Raw genomic sequence first — 16,533 nt, 5'->3', positions numbered from 1 at the left:
TGTGTATAATGCAACCACTTCAAGCCGGGGGTGTGGCACCGCCCTGTAATTCCAGCGCCGGCGGTCACTCATGTGCCTCCAGGCCGCCTTCCCTGCCGGAGAAGGGGGGACGGGACACTGTCCTGCCGGCTGGGAGTGCCGCTCGCTGGCCCAGCCTTTCCGAGTTCCCCTGCGCTGCCCCGGCTCGTGCAGCTCAGGCCCCCTGGGCCTCGTGCCAGCCCCGCCGGGGCTTTGCCCAGCTTTGGGGCTCGGCTCCCAGGACCCCCGGTTCTGTGCCGCTGGAGCCCAGCGCTGGGAAACGGGGCCAGGCCCAGCTCCCGTGTCTGCGCCCCGGGGAGCCCGCAGACAGAGCCCAGGGGGCCGGGGGCCGGGCCGAGCTCCGGCTCGCGGGTGGGGCGGGGACCGGGGGCCTCGGTGCCCGGCGCTGCTCTGGGCAGGGAGGTGCCGCCCGCCGCGCTCGGCTCCAATGAGGCGGCGCGGGGCGGAGCCAGCCGAGGGCTGCTGGGTGCGGGTCCCGCGGGCGGCTCAGACCCGGCGCGCGTGGGCTGGGGTCGCCTCCCTGCGCCCCACACGGACACGCGCTGCGCCTCCCACGGACACGCGCTGCGCAACCCACCGCCCCGCGCTGCGCCTCCCACGGACACGCACTGCGCAACCCACCGCCCCGCGCTGCGCCTCCCACGGACACGCGCTGCGCAACCCACCGCCCCGCGCTGCGCCTCCCACGGACACGCGCTGCGCAACCCACCGCCCCGCGCTGCGCCTCCCACGGACACGCGCTGCCCGCCCGCCGCGAGCCGCGGATGCGGCCGTGCGCTGCAGACATCAGCTGCCCGTGGCCGGCCCCGCTCCGGCTCTGAAGGCTTGCAGCCTCTCCTGCCACCTGGGCTGCGCCCGGACAGACACCCGGCTCCGGGGGACCAGGCGGGAGAGCTGCAAATGGAAAACTTCTTCCGAGCGGTAGGAAGCGCCGAGTTTCAGAGGCGGGCAGCGGGGCCATGCTTACGGGGTGCGGGAAAACCTGGCCCCACAGCGACCTCCCCCAGCTGGGGAAGAGAAACCACCCTTGGGGGCCGAGGTTGAGCTCCCTCGCTTCCCTCTGAGCTGCCAGGTCTTGCCCCGACCGCCGAGCTCTCGCTGCAGCCGCAGCCCTGAATAACCGGCTCCAGCCTCTCCTGTCCTCCTGCAGCCTCTGGATGCAGCAGCGCCCTGCGGGAGCCGAGGCAAACTCCCCTCAGCCCCGGCTCTGTTGCATTGTGCGGCGTTGGGAAAGGCTTGGAGAAGGGCATCGGAGCCGGCTAGGGGCTGGGCGGATTCCCCAGCTGAGGGGAGGCTGCAAAAACCAGCCCAAGACTTCGTGCAGAGCGCGCGTGTGAGGGTGTTGGTGGCGGGAGGGAAGGGGCAGGGTCCGGGTCCAGACTCCACAGAGATGTGACAGCCTCCTGCTCGCACTATCCCAGAACGAGAACCAAGAGGTCTTGCAAACTCAGGGCCAGTAGATGCAGAGCTAACCAGAGGCAACGCTCGGCTTTCCCCGGATGTGGAGCCACGCCGGAGGTTTGCTGTATAGCCGGCCAGGGTCGTGTTCTGGGGATGGGAATCCTTTGACTGGAATCTCTTTGGGGCTGGGAAAGTATCTTGCTGAGTGTGTCAGTTCAGGGGGCTGATCATGGTCATCAGTAAGGCTAACAGCCTCATGGTTTGGGGAGCCATGGGGGAAAGCACGGCTTCTGCCCAAAGGGCCACTGAGCCCTGGAGCTATATGATGGAGGTCTACAAGATCATGCCTGGTGTGGAGAAGGGGAATAGGGAAGTGTTATTTACCCCTTCACATAACACAAGAACTAGGGGTCACCCAATGAAATTAACAGGCAGCAGGTTTAAAGCACACAAAAGGAAGTATTTCTTCACAGTCTCACAGACAGCCTGGGGAACTCTTTGCCAGCGGATGTTGTGAAGGCGAAAACTATAACAGGGTTCAAAAAAGAACTAGATAAGTTCATGGAAGTTAGGTCCATCACTGGCTATTAGCTAAGATGGTCAGGGATGCAGTCCCATGCTCTGAGTATCCTTAACCTCTGACTGCCAGATGCTGTGACTGGATGACAGAGGATGGATCACTTGATAAACTGCCCTGCTCTGTTCATTGCCTTTGGAGCACCTGGCACCGGTTGCTGTTGAAAGACAGGCTGCTGGACTGGACGCACTATTGGTCTGACCGTTTCTGTGTTCACTGTCTAAAAGACCACCTAGTGGAGGCCCTAGTCACAATTTTGACAGGTCTCAGTAAACCGCCACCCCTGTGGCATCACTTGAGTATGCTCAGTGGCCTGCCATGACTGCTGGGCTGAACGGTGTAGTGTGGGCATCTTCCAACAGTCCTGGTGTGTCTAGGGCAACGTGCATCCACGCTGCAAAGTGTGGGGCACTGGAGCAGCTGCCCAGCATAGATCCTGCACTGAGGGAAAAGGGTCAGAGCCCACGGTGATGTTAGCAGCTGTGGAGGATGTGGGGGATACCGGGAGGGTGAGAGTGGGGTGAGTGCTATGAGCCTGTTGATGCTGCGATTGCCGATGGTGCTGTTATTTGCTGTCGAGATGGGGAGTCAGACCTCCTGCCTTAGAATGTCAGCTAAGCCCCCCAGGATCTAGGGAGAAGTCACCCAATGGGAAGCATGGAACATTTGGCCAGATGCATTGTGGGAGTCTTGCCTTCCTCTGAAACATCCGGTGTTAGTTGCTGCTGGATGCAGGACATGACCTTGATGGTCTGGCCCAGTGTATCTAACCCTCCATGCCCTGTGCCCTGGCAGAGCAGTCCAGAGTCGCAAAGTGTATGTATGTAACGTTAGCACCATGGCAGGTAACTGTTCCCCACACTTAATGGGGGATACTGGGGGTTGTGGTTCAGACCCCAGCATGGAGCAGCTCATGGTGCCTGCTACCCCTTCCCCCACCCTGTCTCTTTGCCCTGCCCCTTGTTTGGAGGAATAGCCCACACTGTAGGTGCCCTTGCTGTGTGGATCTGGGGTCTTACTTTTAATTTTGAATGCGCAGATGCTGAGAGGGGAAGTGAAGGGATATGGGTTTTGTTTGTGGGTGGGAGGGGCTGCTTGGGTCTTTCCTCTCAGGTGACATCTAGTGAGGCCTGCAGAAGCCCTGTAAGCAGCAATAGGTGCTGGGGGAACTGCTGAGAGAGAATGAGCTCCAAATGCATGTAGTTCTCATATTTCAGGGTGAAGGAGCTCTTTGGGAGAGAGGGGAGAAGGGATTCACTGTGTCAGAGCTGTGGGTACCCAGGGACTGCTAGGATGTCTGTTTACTCCCCCTAAGGGAGCTTTGGAAGCCCAGGGCTTCCTCCTGCTTCTGTTCGGCCCTGTATGTTCATGTTGCAGCTCTGCTGTCTGCACGTGGCCCAGGTCTGAAGCTGAGTTTTGACACTGTGTGGGAGTGTGCAGCACAGTGGAGCCTGTCTCTGCTTCCCCTGCCTCTCCTCAGTGCTGTTCCCCGGTCACCTTCGTGCCAGCAGATGGCTTGGACTCCTGCATTATCACACCTACATCCACTAGACAGGCACACCAGTTCTTTACTCCTTTGTCACAGCTCTCTTCATTGGGCCTCTCAAATGCTTTGTGAACCTCTAATGAGCCTGGCAGGCTCTGCAAAGCAAGGTTCCCCCATTTTCCAAAAGGAAATTGAGGCCTGGGTGTAAGGGTGCCTAGCTACTGCAGTGACTGGCACCCTAGAGACCTAGACCCTCCCTAAGTTTTTTTTCTCTCTTTTTCTCCCCCTTTGGCCAGTGAATCTGCATTTTGAGCCTAGACCTAGGACTTCCCTTGGCGAAGGATGTTGTGTGTTTGCAAGTGGCTCCCTCCCTTTCCTAATCACTGGAGATGGCACCAGATGTCTGAATTGCTTGGGCATGGCAGCCTCTATCTAGTGAAGGGGTCTAGAGCTGAACTCTGTAAGCCTCCTGCTGGGGGTCTCTGCCTCTGACTGAGCTGATCTTCAGTTTTCCTTGATTCATGCTGGAAGTTTCCCACCCTGCATTGGTTTCCAGGACATTAAACCCTGTGTCTGCCTGCTGTGTCCCTCGCACTAGGTAAAGCGGGACCCCCTGGTTCTGCCAGACTTGAGGGAATTATCTGCATCATGCATCCGATGAAGTGAGCTGTAGCTCACGAAAGCTTATGCTCAAATAAATTGGTTAGTCTCTAAGGTGCCACAGGTTTAAGAGTAACAGCCGTGTTAGTCTGTATTCGCAAAAAGAAAAGGAGTACTAATGGCACCTTAGAGATTAACCAATTTATTTGAGCATGAGCTTTCGTGAGCTACAGCTCACTTCATCGGATGCATACCGTGGAAACTGCAGCAGATATTATATACACACAGAGATCATGTGCCACAAGTACTCCTTTTCTTTTTGCGAATACAGACTAACACGGCTGTTACTCTGAAACTTATCTGTTGACAGTGGTTAGATGGAGCAGCTGAGTTAACGGGCTTAGTCCTGTCCCGTCTCCCACTTCTGCTGTCTTTATCAGAACAGATGTTTTCACAGATTCCTGGTGGAGGCCTCTGCCCCCAGGGTCTCTCTGCAGAGCACATGGTCAGGGGCTGCTGCATCCATTAGCTGATTAACCTAATGGTACTGGGAGCCTGTGGTGTCTGCATCTAATTAGATGGAACTCACTATCTGTGGTGGGGGCCCCTTGATCAAAGCCTCTTTTCCACCCCCTCGGCTGCTGGGAAATTCCTACCCTCTCAACAGCAGAACCAGCCACTGAGGAGCTTGACACACTGACTAGGGAAGAGGCTACATGGAGTTGGGAGGTTGAAGCAGAATCCCAGCATCCTCTAAATGTGTGTCTCTTTCAGCTCTTCGCCTCCCAGCAGGACCCAGCCCGTCATCATCTGCCTAACCTGGCCTATCTAGGCATGTATGTGACCCCAAGTAGACAAAGCCATTTGCTGCGTACATGGGCTTGGGGACATGGTTGTGCAAATGCCTGAGCCTTGGCTATGCTACAGCTTCCCCCACTGCAGCTGCAGGGAATCGTGGGTTTGACAGATCCAAGTGGAGACAAGGTGAATGAGGGCAAGCTCATCTCTTAGACAAGGGCCGGACTCTGAGCTGCACTCACAGGAAACATGGTCTGTGTGTATGAATGTGGCTTTTACCTTTCCCCAATGACCAGAACAGCTGGAGCTCTTCACCCTCTCCCCTGATGTGCTGGGCATTGTGTGCAGGTATGCAGGGGCTGTGTTGGAGTCCTGTGCTGCATTGCACTGGGATTTTCACCGGGGGCAACTCCACCCCATTTATGCTGCAGGAGGGGTGGAATCTATTCCAGGGAATTGATCTATAGAGCCCTGCAAATCTGCAGGTATCCGCTTTATAGCTGCGGATATCTGAGGATGCGGCTGTGGATATCCACGGATGCAGGTATCCATGGACCATGTTTGTGGATCGGATGCGGATAAAAATTTTGTACCTAGAGCCCTGCAAATCTGCGGATGTCCACTTTATATCCATGGGCCATGTTTGCGGATCACAGATCAGATGCAGATATGAATTTTGTGTCCACAGGGCTCTATTGATCTGAGGAGGTATGGGGTAGGTCACCTCTCACATTGGATAACTTGAAGTCCAGTGTCCTTGCTGGTCTCCAAGGCACTCAGTGTAAACACCATGTGATAAGCACAGGGCAATGCAGCATTCCAGATAGGAAGAACCAACTGGATCCTTTGTAAACTGATCCCAAAGATTATGGGCTAGGGCCTACAACATGATAAGGTGGCTTCCTGCTGCCCCAGTGGTGCAAAGCAGCCTTAGGTAGAGTAGATCTAGCTGGCCAGCTGGGAATTGCTTGATGGTGAGAAACCACTGGGTGACAGAGTAGCTCACGAAAGCTTATGCTCAAATAAATTTGTTAGTCTCTAAGGTGCCACAAGTACTCCCTTTCTTTTTGGGTGGCGTAGAGATAGTGTGACCAGCTTTTCACCATGCCTCTTACTGCCTCCTGGGACAGGGAGCCATGGTGGGGGGTGGACAGACTGCAGTGTGCTCTGTGATCACTGGCTCCTGGGATGGCCCTTTGGAGGCCTACTGCAGATGGCTGTAAAGTAGAGCTACCTGGAGGCTACCTTAATTTAGAGCAAGGGCCAAATCACCCCCAATGGTTTCTGGGGGATCAGGAGAACAGAGAAGTGGTGCACGGCTGCCTTTGCCTCCTTCCCCAGTCGTATGCCAAGCACAGGTCAGCCAGATGCAAGGTTTAGGATCTCTACATCAGCAGCATCATGTGGCTACAGAGAGGAGCTGAAATGGTGTCTTCACTCGGCTGCCTTCCTGCACGGCTGGTGCAGTGTGCTCCATGCCCTGAGGGGGAGGGGCTCATGCTGACCAGCACTGCAGGGAGGATGAGGAGCTCTGCTTTCTCTGCGTGTCTGGCATGTGGGCAGGATGTGGGTGAGACCCAGAGGATGTGACTCGCTCTCTGACTCCCCTTGAGGAGCAGGAATGTTAGGACTGGGGTTAAAGGAGACGCTGCGCCCTTCCCTCTTCCGTTCTTTGCAGTCAGGCAATGGCCGCTGGTTTAGTCCCAGGGTCAGTCTGTACTGACAAGATGCATCTGTTGCAGTCACTGACATGTTCCTCTTAGGGCTTTTCTGCACAGGAACTCTCAGGAAAGTAAAGACGAATAAATTAAAGGTGTGAATTTAAATCGCATTAAACCCCTGTGTGGATGCTTCCATTCAGAAGTCACATGGCCGTAGCTTACTGGAAGGAGGATTAAATTACAGTGCACTAAGGCCGTGTTTCATCATAGCTAGAACCTTGGCCTGAGATGCTGGGACCTGGATTCTGTTCCCAGCTCAGCCACTGGCCAGCTGGATGACCTTGGGTAAGTCACTTTAACCTCCCAGTGCCTTAGTTTCCCCATGTATAAAATAAGGACAATGACACTGACTCCCTGTCTAAGGCATTTGGAGAGCTGCTGATGAAGAATGCTGCACAAGAGCCGGGTGGTGTTATTTCTGAATGAGAGCATGGGTTAAACCCCCACAGGGGTTTAATGTACTTTACCTTAGGTGTGTTAATGTCACACCTTTAGTGGATTTATCTTAACTTTCTGGAGTGTCCCCATGTAGACAAGCCCTTTGTATTCATGTGGTCGCTGGCAGGCTGGGAGTGCCAGCGTTTTAGGGGCTAGGCATCTCTCCTTTTCCCCTTAACATAAAATGCAAAGCTTTTTTTGCTGCTATTTTCAAATAAATCCTCCAAACAGCTTTGTAAGATTACCAAGGGGGAAAAGTCTCTGCCAGTTTAAAACTGTGTTTCATTAGTTTGTGCTGCTTTTCCCTGGGTGCCCAGGGAATGAGAGCTGCAGCTGTCCTGGCCTCTGCTAGGGTGAGTGATGGCTGGTGCTCTGGTTCCTTGGGACCTGAAGGAGGGGTAATAGGAACTGAATTTTGGGAGAATGTAGCAGAAATTGCTTAACAAAACAAACACCACTCACCTTTTTCTTCTTCTGGAGTCTTACATGCAAGTACTGAACTTCTGGGAAGGTCTGTGTTGTTCACATTTCCAGCCTGGGAGCTCCTTGTGTTCCAAAGCCTGTAACCTCAATCGTCCCCTGCCTGTTCCCTTTGCACTAGTACCTGCCACTGTGTTAGTGATGAAAGGAATGGTTGTCACTGGGTGTGCACGTGGGCTTGGAAAAGAGTCTTGGCTTATTTGCCCTCATAGGAGGCTGTACTGAAGCTGCATGAGCATAGAATAATGGGCCAAGCAAGTCACGATAACCAACTTATCTGATGAGTCCAGCCTCCTCTGGTTTGCAAATTATTTGAGCAGACTGAGAGTTTCGAACAGGTGGCAGGAAAATGGCTCTCACAAGCTGATTCCAGCAGAGGACTTATCACAGACTAAAAGGCTTTTTTTTTTTTTTTTTTGCAGCATTCAGCTGATTCTGTTTGTAGAGGGAGGAACTGTGCATCCCACTGGGATGATGCAGTGATAAATTTGCTGGCTCACTGTGCCACTTAATTCAGTGGGCCTGGTTAATGCTTGTTCCTTTCTATGTAGGACTGGAAGGGACCTTCTATGTCACTGAATCCAATCCCCTGCTGTTGCAGGGAGACACCTTGGTAATTAAAGGAGTGACTTGGTCATTGGTTGGACGTATTCAATTAGAAATTCTCCTTCAGGTGTCTTGGCCCCCTAGCCCCCATTCAGGTAAGGTAGAATCCATGAGAGATGGATGGTGGACAGACGCACAGGAGGGATCCACTGTACCTTATCTGCTGTGATTGGTTCTTCTCTGGGTGAGAAAAGGGAATGGTTAGATAACTCTGACTTTGTTGACATTGACCTCATGTGACATCCCCTTGCTCCAGATAATAGTGAGCAGAGCACCCATGTGTTAACAGCTGCTGGGCTAGGAAATGCCTTGGAAGGAGAAGCGACTCAGAGATTCTGCATCTTCCTGCTATAGGAATACGGGGGCTGTTGTGTGGAGGAGGAGGTGTGGTGTGGCAGGGAATCCTCAGATCTCCCATAGGAGAGGGCTTTGAAGTCCTTGCTCTAGTTCATAGGGAACAATTTGATCTATTCTGAGCCACACTTTCCCAGGTCCTAGAACTGTTCCCAGAAGCACCCTCTGCAGACAGCAGCCCAGCATCCAGGGAGGGGTCCTGTAGTTACAAGCTAGTGAACATGTCTTTACATTCAACCAGTTAGCTACATGTCAGACGGAGACAGGAGTATTGCTGCTTAAAACACAGTTCTCCAGCTCTTGGTGATGAAGGTACTGGTCCTACTTGCAAGGTAGCCATTACCCTAAAGCATCCCACACTTCTGTCGCTCGTTCAGGCAGTGTTGGTGGCAGAGTGTGCAATGGGATGGAGGCAAATACTGTTGTTGTTTATATCGCAGTAGCACCCAGAGGCGTTAATTGGGATCACAGCCCCATTGTGGTGGGTTTCAGAGTAGCAGCCGTGTTAGTCTGTATTCGCAAAAAGAAAAGGAGGACTTGTGGCACCTTAGAGACTAACCAATTTATTAGAGCATAAGCTTTCGTGAGCTACAGCTCACTTCCTCAGATGCATATCGTGGAAACTGCAGCAGGCTTTATATATACACAGAGAATATGAAACAATACCTATTCCCACCCCACTGTCCTGCTGGTAATAGCTTATCTAAAGTGATTTCCAGCACAAATCCAGGTTTTCTCACCCTCCACCCCCCCACACAAATTCACTCTCCTGCTGGTGATAGCCCATCCAAAGTGACAACTCTTTACACAATGTGCATGACAATCAAGCTGGGCTATTTCCTGCATAAATCCAGGTTCTCACATCCCCCCCACCCCCATACACACACAAACTCACTCTCCTGCTGGTAATAGCTCATCCAAACTGACCACTCTTCAAGTTAAAATCCAAGTTAAACCAGAACATCTGGGGGGGGGGGGTAGGAAAAAACAAGAGGAAACAGGCTACCTTGCATAATGACTTAGATTGGATTGGATACTATTAATTTAGGCTTAAATAGAGACTTGGAGTGGCTAAGTCATTATGTAAGGTAGCCTGTTTCCTCTTGTTTTTTCCTACCCCCCCCCCAGATGTTCTGGTTTAACTTGGATTTTAACTTGAAGAGTGGTCAGTTTGGATGAGCTATTACCAGCAGGAGAGTGAGTTTGTGTGTGTATGGGGGTGGGGGGGATGTGAGAACCTGGATTTATGCAGGAAATAGCCCAGCTTGATTGTCATGCACATTGTGTAAAGAGTTGTCACTTTGGATGGGCTATCACCAGCAGGAGAGTGAATTTGTGTGGGGGGGTGGAGGGTGAGAAAACCTGGATTTGTGCTGGAAATCACTTTAGATAAGCTATTACCAGCAGGACAGTGGGGTGGGAATAGGTATTGTTTCATATTCTCTGTGTATATATAAAGCCTGCTGCAGTTTCCACGATATGCATCTGAGGAAGTGAGCTGTAGCTCACGAAAGCTTATGCTCTAATAAATTGGTTAGTCTCTAAGGTGCCACAAGTCCTCCTTTTCTTATTGTGGTGGGTGTTGCACAAACAAGTAGCAAGAGACAGTCGTTGCCTCACAGAGCTTAGAGAGTCTAATCAGAGAGTAATAAATATATGGAATTGGGGAAGAGGAAAGGTAATGGTGAGATGTGGTTACCTAGTGGACTCTGTGTGCCCAACTTGAAAGTTGTGAGTAAAACCAAACCCACATCTTCTAATACAAATTAATGCAATTAATGACCTTCGTGATCTCTGCATTACTGGGGCAAGCATGTGTACTTCAAGCCAAATCTCTACTGTGTAGAATCTTACAGTTTATATGAATCTCCTCAAAATGCTCTTCAGTGATAAACCACAACAGAGGTAGGGAGAAGCTGGGACACACAGCAATGGAAGAAGGGAGTGACTCTCCATCTCATTTCAGGTAAGACAGGGAGCCTTGTTTCTGACACAGGGGCTGCAGAGCAGAAGGCTCTGACGCTGATTCGATTCCTATTCCTGTCAACTCTCTTTCCAGGACTTCAGTCTGCAGCCATGCTCCCATTAGCTGTGACCTTGTCAGATCTTATAAGCTTAGTTGTAGGTTGGGTCTGCTTAATTCTTGGACGAAAGCCTTCCAAGGAAAACACATGAGAAACACACGTCTCTCTTGTGGGCCAGTCTGCAGCTGCCATTTCATCTCTCACCAAACCATTTCTTACAGTTCAGGCTTTGCTTATCACCTCTCTTATTATTTACTTGCTGATTGCCAATGGGGCACTGTGTTTCTTCTTTGTCCCCTTTATTTTAAAGAAAATTTAACTATTTAAATGTAATATTAAAGTTACAACTTTAATCTTGTAAAACAGGACATTCAGATTTAAATGTCCCTCTGCCTTCTTGTGCATCTGTGTGGTCTTTCATTCCACGATTGCATATTATTCAGTAAATGATCTAATACAATATTGCAGGAAGTGCATTTCCTTTGTAACATTGGATGCACCTGCTGTGGAGGAAAGTAACACACACTGGAGGATAAAAATTGAACTACTCAAATATCTTACAAGGTTCTAACCTGTAAGATTCAACCTGCAGTCGAGAAGCAAACAAGATATTAGGATGCTTAATGAATAGGAAGGAGAATAATATGGAAAATATTATCATACCACCCATAAGTCAGTGGTGCGGCCTCATCTGGATACTGTGAGCAGTGCTGCTCACCCCATCTCAAACAGGGTATTGCAGAATTAGATTCATAGAGCTTAAGGCCAGAAGGGACCATTGGATAATCTGCTCTGACCTCCTGTATAGCACAGGCCATTCAGTTTCACCCAGTTACGCCAGAATCAAGTACAATAGCTGTAGGTTTGGAACGGGTCCGGGGTTTGGAACGGGTCCCATATGAGGAGAGATTAAAGAGGCTAGGACTTTTCAGCTTGGAAAAGAGGAGACTAAGGGGGGATCTGATAGAGGTATATAAAATCATGAGTGGTTGGAGAAAGTGAATCAGGAAAAGTTATTTACTTGTTCCCATAATATAAGAACTAGGAGCCACCAAATGAAATTAATGGGTAGCAGGTTTAAAACAAATAAAAGGAAGTTCTTCACTCAGCGCACAGTCAACCTGTGGAACTCCTTACTTGAGGAGGTTGTGAAGGCTAGGACTATAACAGGGTTTAAAAGAGAACTGGATAAATTCATGGAGGTTAAATCCATTAATGGTTATTAGCCAGGATGGGTAAGGAATGGTGTCCCTCGCCTCTGTTTGTCAGAGGGTGGAGATGGATAGCAGGAGAGAGATCACTAGGTCATTACCCATTAAGTTCACTCCCTCTGGGGCACCTGGCATTGGCCACTGTGGGTTGACAGGATACTGGGCTGGATGGACCCTTGGTCTGATTCAGTATGGCCGTTCTTATGTTCTTAATAACTTGTGCTTGACTAAAGCATAGAATCATAGAATATCAGGGTTGGAAGGGACCTCAGGAGGTCATCTAGTCCAACCCCCTGCTCAAAGCAGGACAAATCCCCCACTAAATCGTCCCAGCAAGGACTTTGTCAAGCCTGACCTTAAAAACTTCTATGGAAGGAGATTCCACCACCTCCCGAGGTAACCCATTCCAGTGCTTCACCACCCTCCTAGTGAAAAAGTTTTTCCTAACATCCAACCTAAACCTCCCCCACTGCAACTTGAGACCATTACTCCTTGTTCTGTCATCTGGTACCACTGAGAACAGCCTAGATCCATCCTCTTTAGAAACTCCCTTCAGGTAGTTGAAGGCTGCTATCAAATCCCCCCTCACTCTTCTCTTTTGCATACTAAACAAGCCCAGTTCCCTCAGCCTCTCCTCGTAAGTCATGTGCCCCAGCCCCCTGATCATTTTCATTGCCCTCCGCTGGACATTGTCCAATTTGTCCACATCCCTTTCATAGTGGGGGTTCTAAAACTGGATGCAATACTCCAGATGTGGCGTCACCAGTGCTGAATAGAGGGGAACGATCACGTCCCTCGATCTGCTGGCAATGCTCCTACTTATACAGCCCAATATGCCGTTATCCTTCTTGGCAACAAGGGCGCACTGCTGACTCATATCCAGCTTCTCATCCGCTGTAATCCCCAGGTCCTTTTCTGCAGAACTGCTGCTTAGCCAGTCGGTCCCCAGCCTGTCGCGGTGCATGGGATTCTTCCGTCCTAAGTGCAGGACTCTGCACTTGTCCTTGTTGAACCTCGTCAGATTTCTTTTTGCCCCAATCCTCTAATTTGTCTAGGTCACTCTGGACCCTTCCCTACCCTCCAGCGTGTCTACCTCTCCCCGCAGCTTAGTGTCATCCACGAACTTTTCAGCTATTCGTGTATCTGAAGTCAAAGTATCTTAATTCGACTTACCTGGCCAGCCTCACGGCGGTGAGTCGACCGGGGTGGCGTCTCCGTTGACTCCTCCTGCCGAGGTGGAGTACAGGCAGCCATTCGGGGATCGATTTATCGCGTCTAGACGAGACACGATAAATCGATCCCCGACAGATCGAGCACTACCCGCTGATCCAGCAGGGAGATGTCGCTGCATTGGTTAGTCTCAAAAATGTGAGCCAAGTGTATCTCGGCAACCGTAACAGGTAGAGAATCACTGTTTTGTCTTCAAAATTAAAGCTGAGATCCTGGAGAATAAGCAGGCAGCAGCAGCATGAAAGAGGTGCTTGCACATCAGACTGGCATATACTGACTGAATCCGAGCCCTGAACATGGTACATATCTTCAAGCCTGAAAAAAAGAGAGTTCCTAGCGATTACAGCCCTGTAGGGGTAATGTCTGTCTTTAGTAAAAGAATGGAATTGCTCTTACTAGTGAGCATTACAAGTTCCTGGAACAGATGATCCCAAATTAGGGTCTATGGAGCATCTGCTGATGGTTTGCAGATTGCTGGCAGGTCGTACTCCTGTCTCCTCCTCCTCCTTGTCCTTAATGGCATGAAAAGTGTGGATGCCTATAAAAGCAACTGGAAACAATGGTGAGGAGCCAGCATAGTTGCTTGCATTAGTAGCTTTGGGACATGGGAGGAAACATGAGCTCCCCTCAAGGACCAAAGCCATTCACAAGAGGGAGAAGGCACCAGGTGGGAGCACCGTACATGCAGAGAATGGGGAGAGCAGCGCCATGTGGGCAGGGAGCCAGGTAGCGTGAGGAATAGAACAGACGTGGGGGTGAAGCGAAGAGCAAAGGGACCTGGCATAAGTAACTCTGACCATAAATGGCAAAACACTCATCCCATTGGAGAGTTAGAAATTCACAAACCCTCCCTAATGTGACTTCTCAGTGAAGTTGCTGGGACATCGTGGACTCTACTATAAATACTTAATTGCCTCTGTGCCATGGATTAGCGTCACCAATCTTGTTTACAACTCAGGGCCGCCAACTGACTGACTCTCCTATCACTTGGCTAGCCTTGTCACCAGGTTGCTAGACCAGGAGGCCATGGCTCCATCACTTTTAAAAGTGTAACCCCTAGGTCCTTTCTGCAGAACTGCTGCCGCGCCATTCAGTCCCTAATCTGTAGCGGTGCATTGGGTTCTTCCGTCCTAAGTGCAGGACTCTTCACTTGTCCTCGTTGAACCTCCTCAGATTTCTTTTGGCCCAATCCTCTAATTTGTCTAGGTCCCCCTTTATCCTATCCCTACCCTCCAGCGTATCTACCACTCCTCCCAGTTTAGTGTCATCTGCAAACTTGCTGAAGGTGCAATCCATACCTTCCTCCAGAGCATTTATGAAGATATTGAACAAAACCGGCGCGAGGACCGACCCTTGGGGCACTCCACTTGATACCGGCTGCCAACTAAACCTGGAACCATTGATCACTATCTGTTGAGCCCGACAATCAAGCCAGCTTTCTATCCACCTTATAGTGCATTCATCCAGCCCGTACTTCTTTAACTTGCTGTGTGAGCTTGTTCTTTCTCCTAGCCCCCGTTGTCTGCGGTCACCTCTTGTGCTGTGTCTGCCCATGCAGTGCAAGCTCTTTGGCACAGACTGCATTGTTTGTTTACTCCTTTGAAGCGCCATGTGTACAGCCTGGGCTGTTTAAATAATAACAATAAATCTTGCCAAGCCAACTTGATGGGTCTTTTGGATAGAATAACAAAACTACTGAGTAAAGGGGCATCTCCCACAAGCTGGCCTACGGGTAGCTTCTCAAGCCAGACCCCTTTCTCATGTGCTGTGCTGCTCTTCAGTGTAAAAAACTCACTTCTTTTCACAGCATGGTGAGCAGCTGCTGTTCACCCCAATTATTTAATCTCTCAAGCGTAGGCTGCAAAGGAATCTACAAAAGTTTGATTTTATTTTTCAACTAAAAAAATGTGCCTGTTGCCCAGCCCTTGTGCCCCCACCTGCAGCTGCCGTGGAAGGAAGCCCCACAGAAAGTAATTTGAATCAAACCGCTGACCTGAGGGGAGATGTCAGCAGAGCATGAGCACAGGGGAGGAGTGGAAACCAACCCCACAAGGGCAGAACTGCTTTCAGCAGAGCGTGAGTTATGAGGAATGCAGAGTGTATTCATTCTTATTCCTGTCGTGCCTAGGAGCCCTAGTCATGGCCCAGGACCCCCCTGTGCTTGGTGCTGCACAAACGCAGGAAGAAAAGATGGCCCCTGCCCCAAAGAGCTGAAAGTCTAAGACTAGAGAACAGATGGACACAGTCAGACGGGGGAGTACGAGGAAATAATGAGAAAACATTGGTCAGTATGTTAGGCAGTGGTCTCCTCACACCAGGAGCCTAATGCAGTGGTTCTCACCAGGGGGATGCATACCCCTGAGGGTACACAAAGTTCTTCCAGGGGGCACATCAACTCATCTAGAGATTTGCCTCGTTTTACAACAGGCTACATAGAAAACACTAGCAAAGTCAGTAAAAAACTAAAATTTCATACAGACAATGACTTGTTTATACTGCTCGATATACTATACACTGAAATGTAAGTACAATATTTATATTCCAATAGATTTATTTTATAATTCTATGGTAAAAATGAGAAAGTCAGGAATTTTTCAGTAATAGTGTGGCTGTGACACATCTTTGTATGTTTGTTTTTTGTAAGCAAATTGTTTTTAAGGGAGGTGAAACTTGGGGTGTGCAAGACAGATCAGACACCTGAAAGGGGTACAGTAGTCGGGAAAGGTTCAGAGACACTGGCCTAATGGTTAGAGCTTGACTGAAGGCAATGGGAATCTCTGCATTGACTTCAGTATGCTTTGGGTCCACTCTGAGGTGTATTGTGAAGTTGGTGTCTCTTGTCTAGCTCTCTATTACTGCCATGACTCCTGAGGAAGGGAGTAGCTAGGACCAAAGTTGGGAGCAACTGAAAGAAGTGAGGGCTGAGGAAATGGAGGGGTTTGGTGAGGGGAAGAGAGAGGCTCTACCATGCATAGGGCATGGTGTGCTAAAGGTCCAGAGCAGCGGTTCTCAAACAGTGGGTTGCGACCCCCTTTGAATGTGGTCGCCAGGGCTGGCTTAGACTTGCTTGTGCCTGGGTTGAAGCCCGAGCCCCACTGCCCAGGGCCGAAGCCAAAGCCCGAGGGCAGTGGGGCCCAGGTTGCAGGCCCCTGCCTGAGGCTGAAGCCGTTGAGCTTCAGCTTTGGCCCCCCTACCCAGAGCGGTGGGGCTCGGGCTTTGGCTCAACACCCAGGGCAGTGGGACTTGAGCAGGCTCAGGCTTTGGTCCCCCTCTTGGGGTCGTGAAGTAATTTTGGTTGTCAGAAGTGGGTTGCAGTGCAATGAAGTTTGAGAAACCTGGTCCAGGGTAATGTGGGAATGGAGTTTGTATAAGAGGGGCTGAGAGTTGAGCTGAGGCATGAGCAGGCCATGGGGAGGATGCTCGGCTCGGTTATTCCACATCAGTTCATCAATAATGTACAGAGCTGTCATGTGACTCACTTTCTGAAAGCTGTTTTCAATCCCCTCCTCTCTCTGCTCTTCCGAGGCCGATCAGGTCACCTGCCTTCCAACAAGAGCCTGGGGTGTCC

The 16,533-nt window shown here is 50.7% G+C and overlaps 1 protein-coding gene across 1 annotated transcript in view; it reads left to right on the top strand.

Moving 5' to 3' along the window:
- Positions 1 to 791: 791 nt before the first annotated feature.
- LOC311528178 (unconventional myosin-X-like) overlaps positions 792 to 16,533 on the top strand; it is a 269,478-nt gene continuing 253,736 nt past the window's right edge. The window contains exon 1 of the mRNA XM_084642873.1: positions 792 to 960. Within this exon, the coding sequence (XP_084498999.1) occupies positions 940 to 960 (21 nt within the window). The 5' untranslated portion in view covers positions 792 to 939. The remainder of the gene's footprint in view (positions 961 to 16,533) is intronic.

The sequence above is a fragment of the Lepidochelys olivacea genome, assembly GCF_965140295.1.
Source record: "Lepidochelys olivacea isolate rLepOli2 genome assembly, chromosome: 11".
Classification (NCBI taxonomy): Eukaryota; Metazoa; Chordata; order Testudines; family Cheloniidae; genus Lepidochelys; species Lepidochelys olivacea.
The sequence above is the reverse complement of the archived record's forward strand: the minus strand, read 5'-3'. Positions and strand labels throughout refer to the sequence as shown.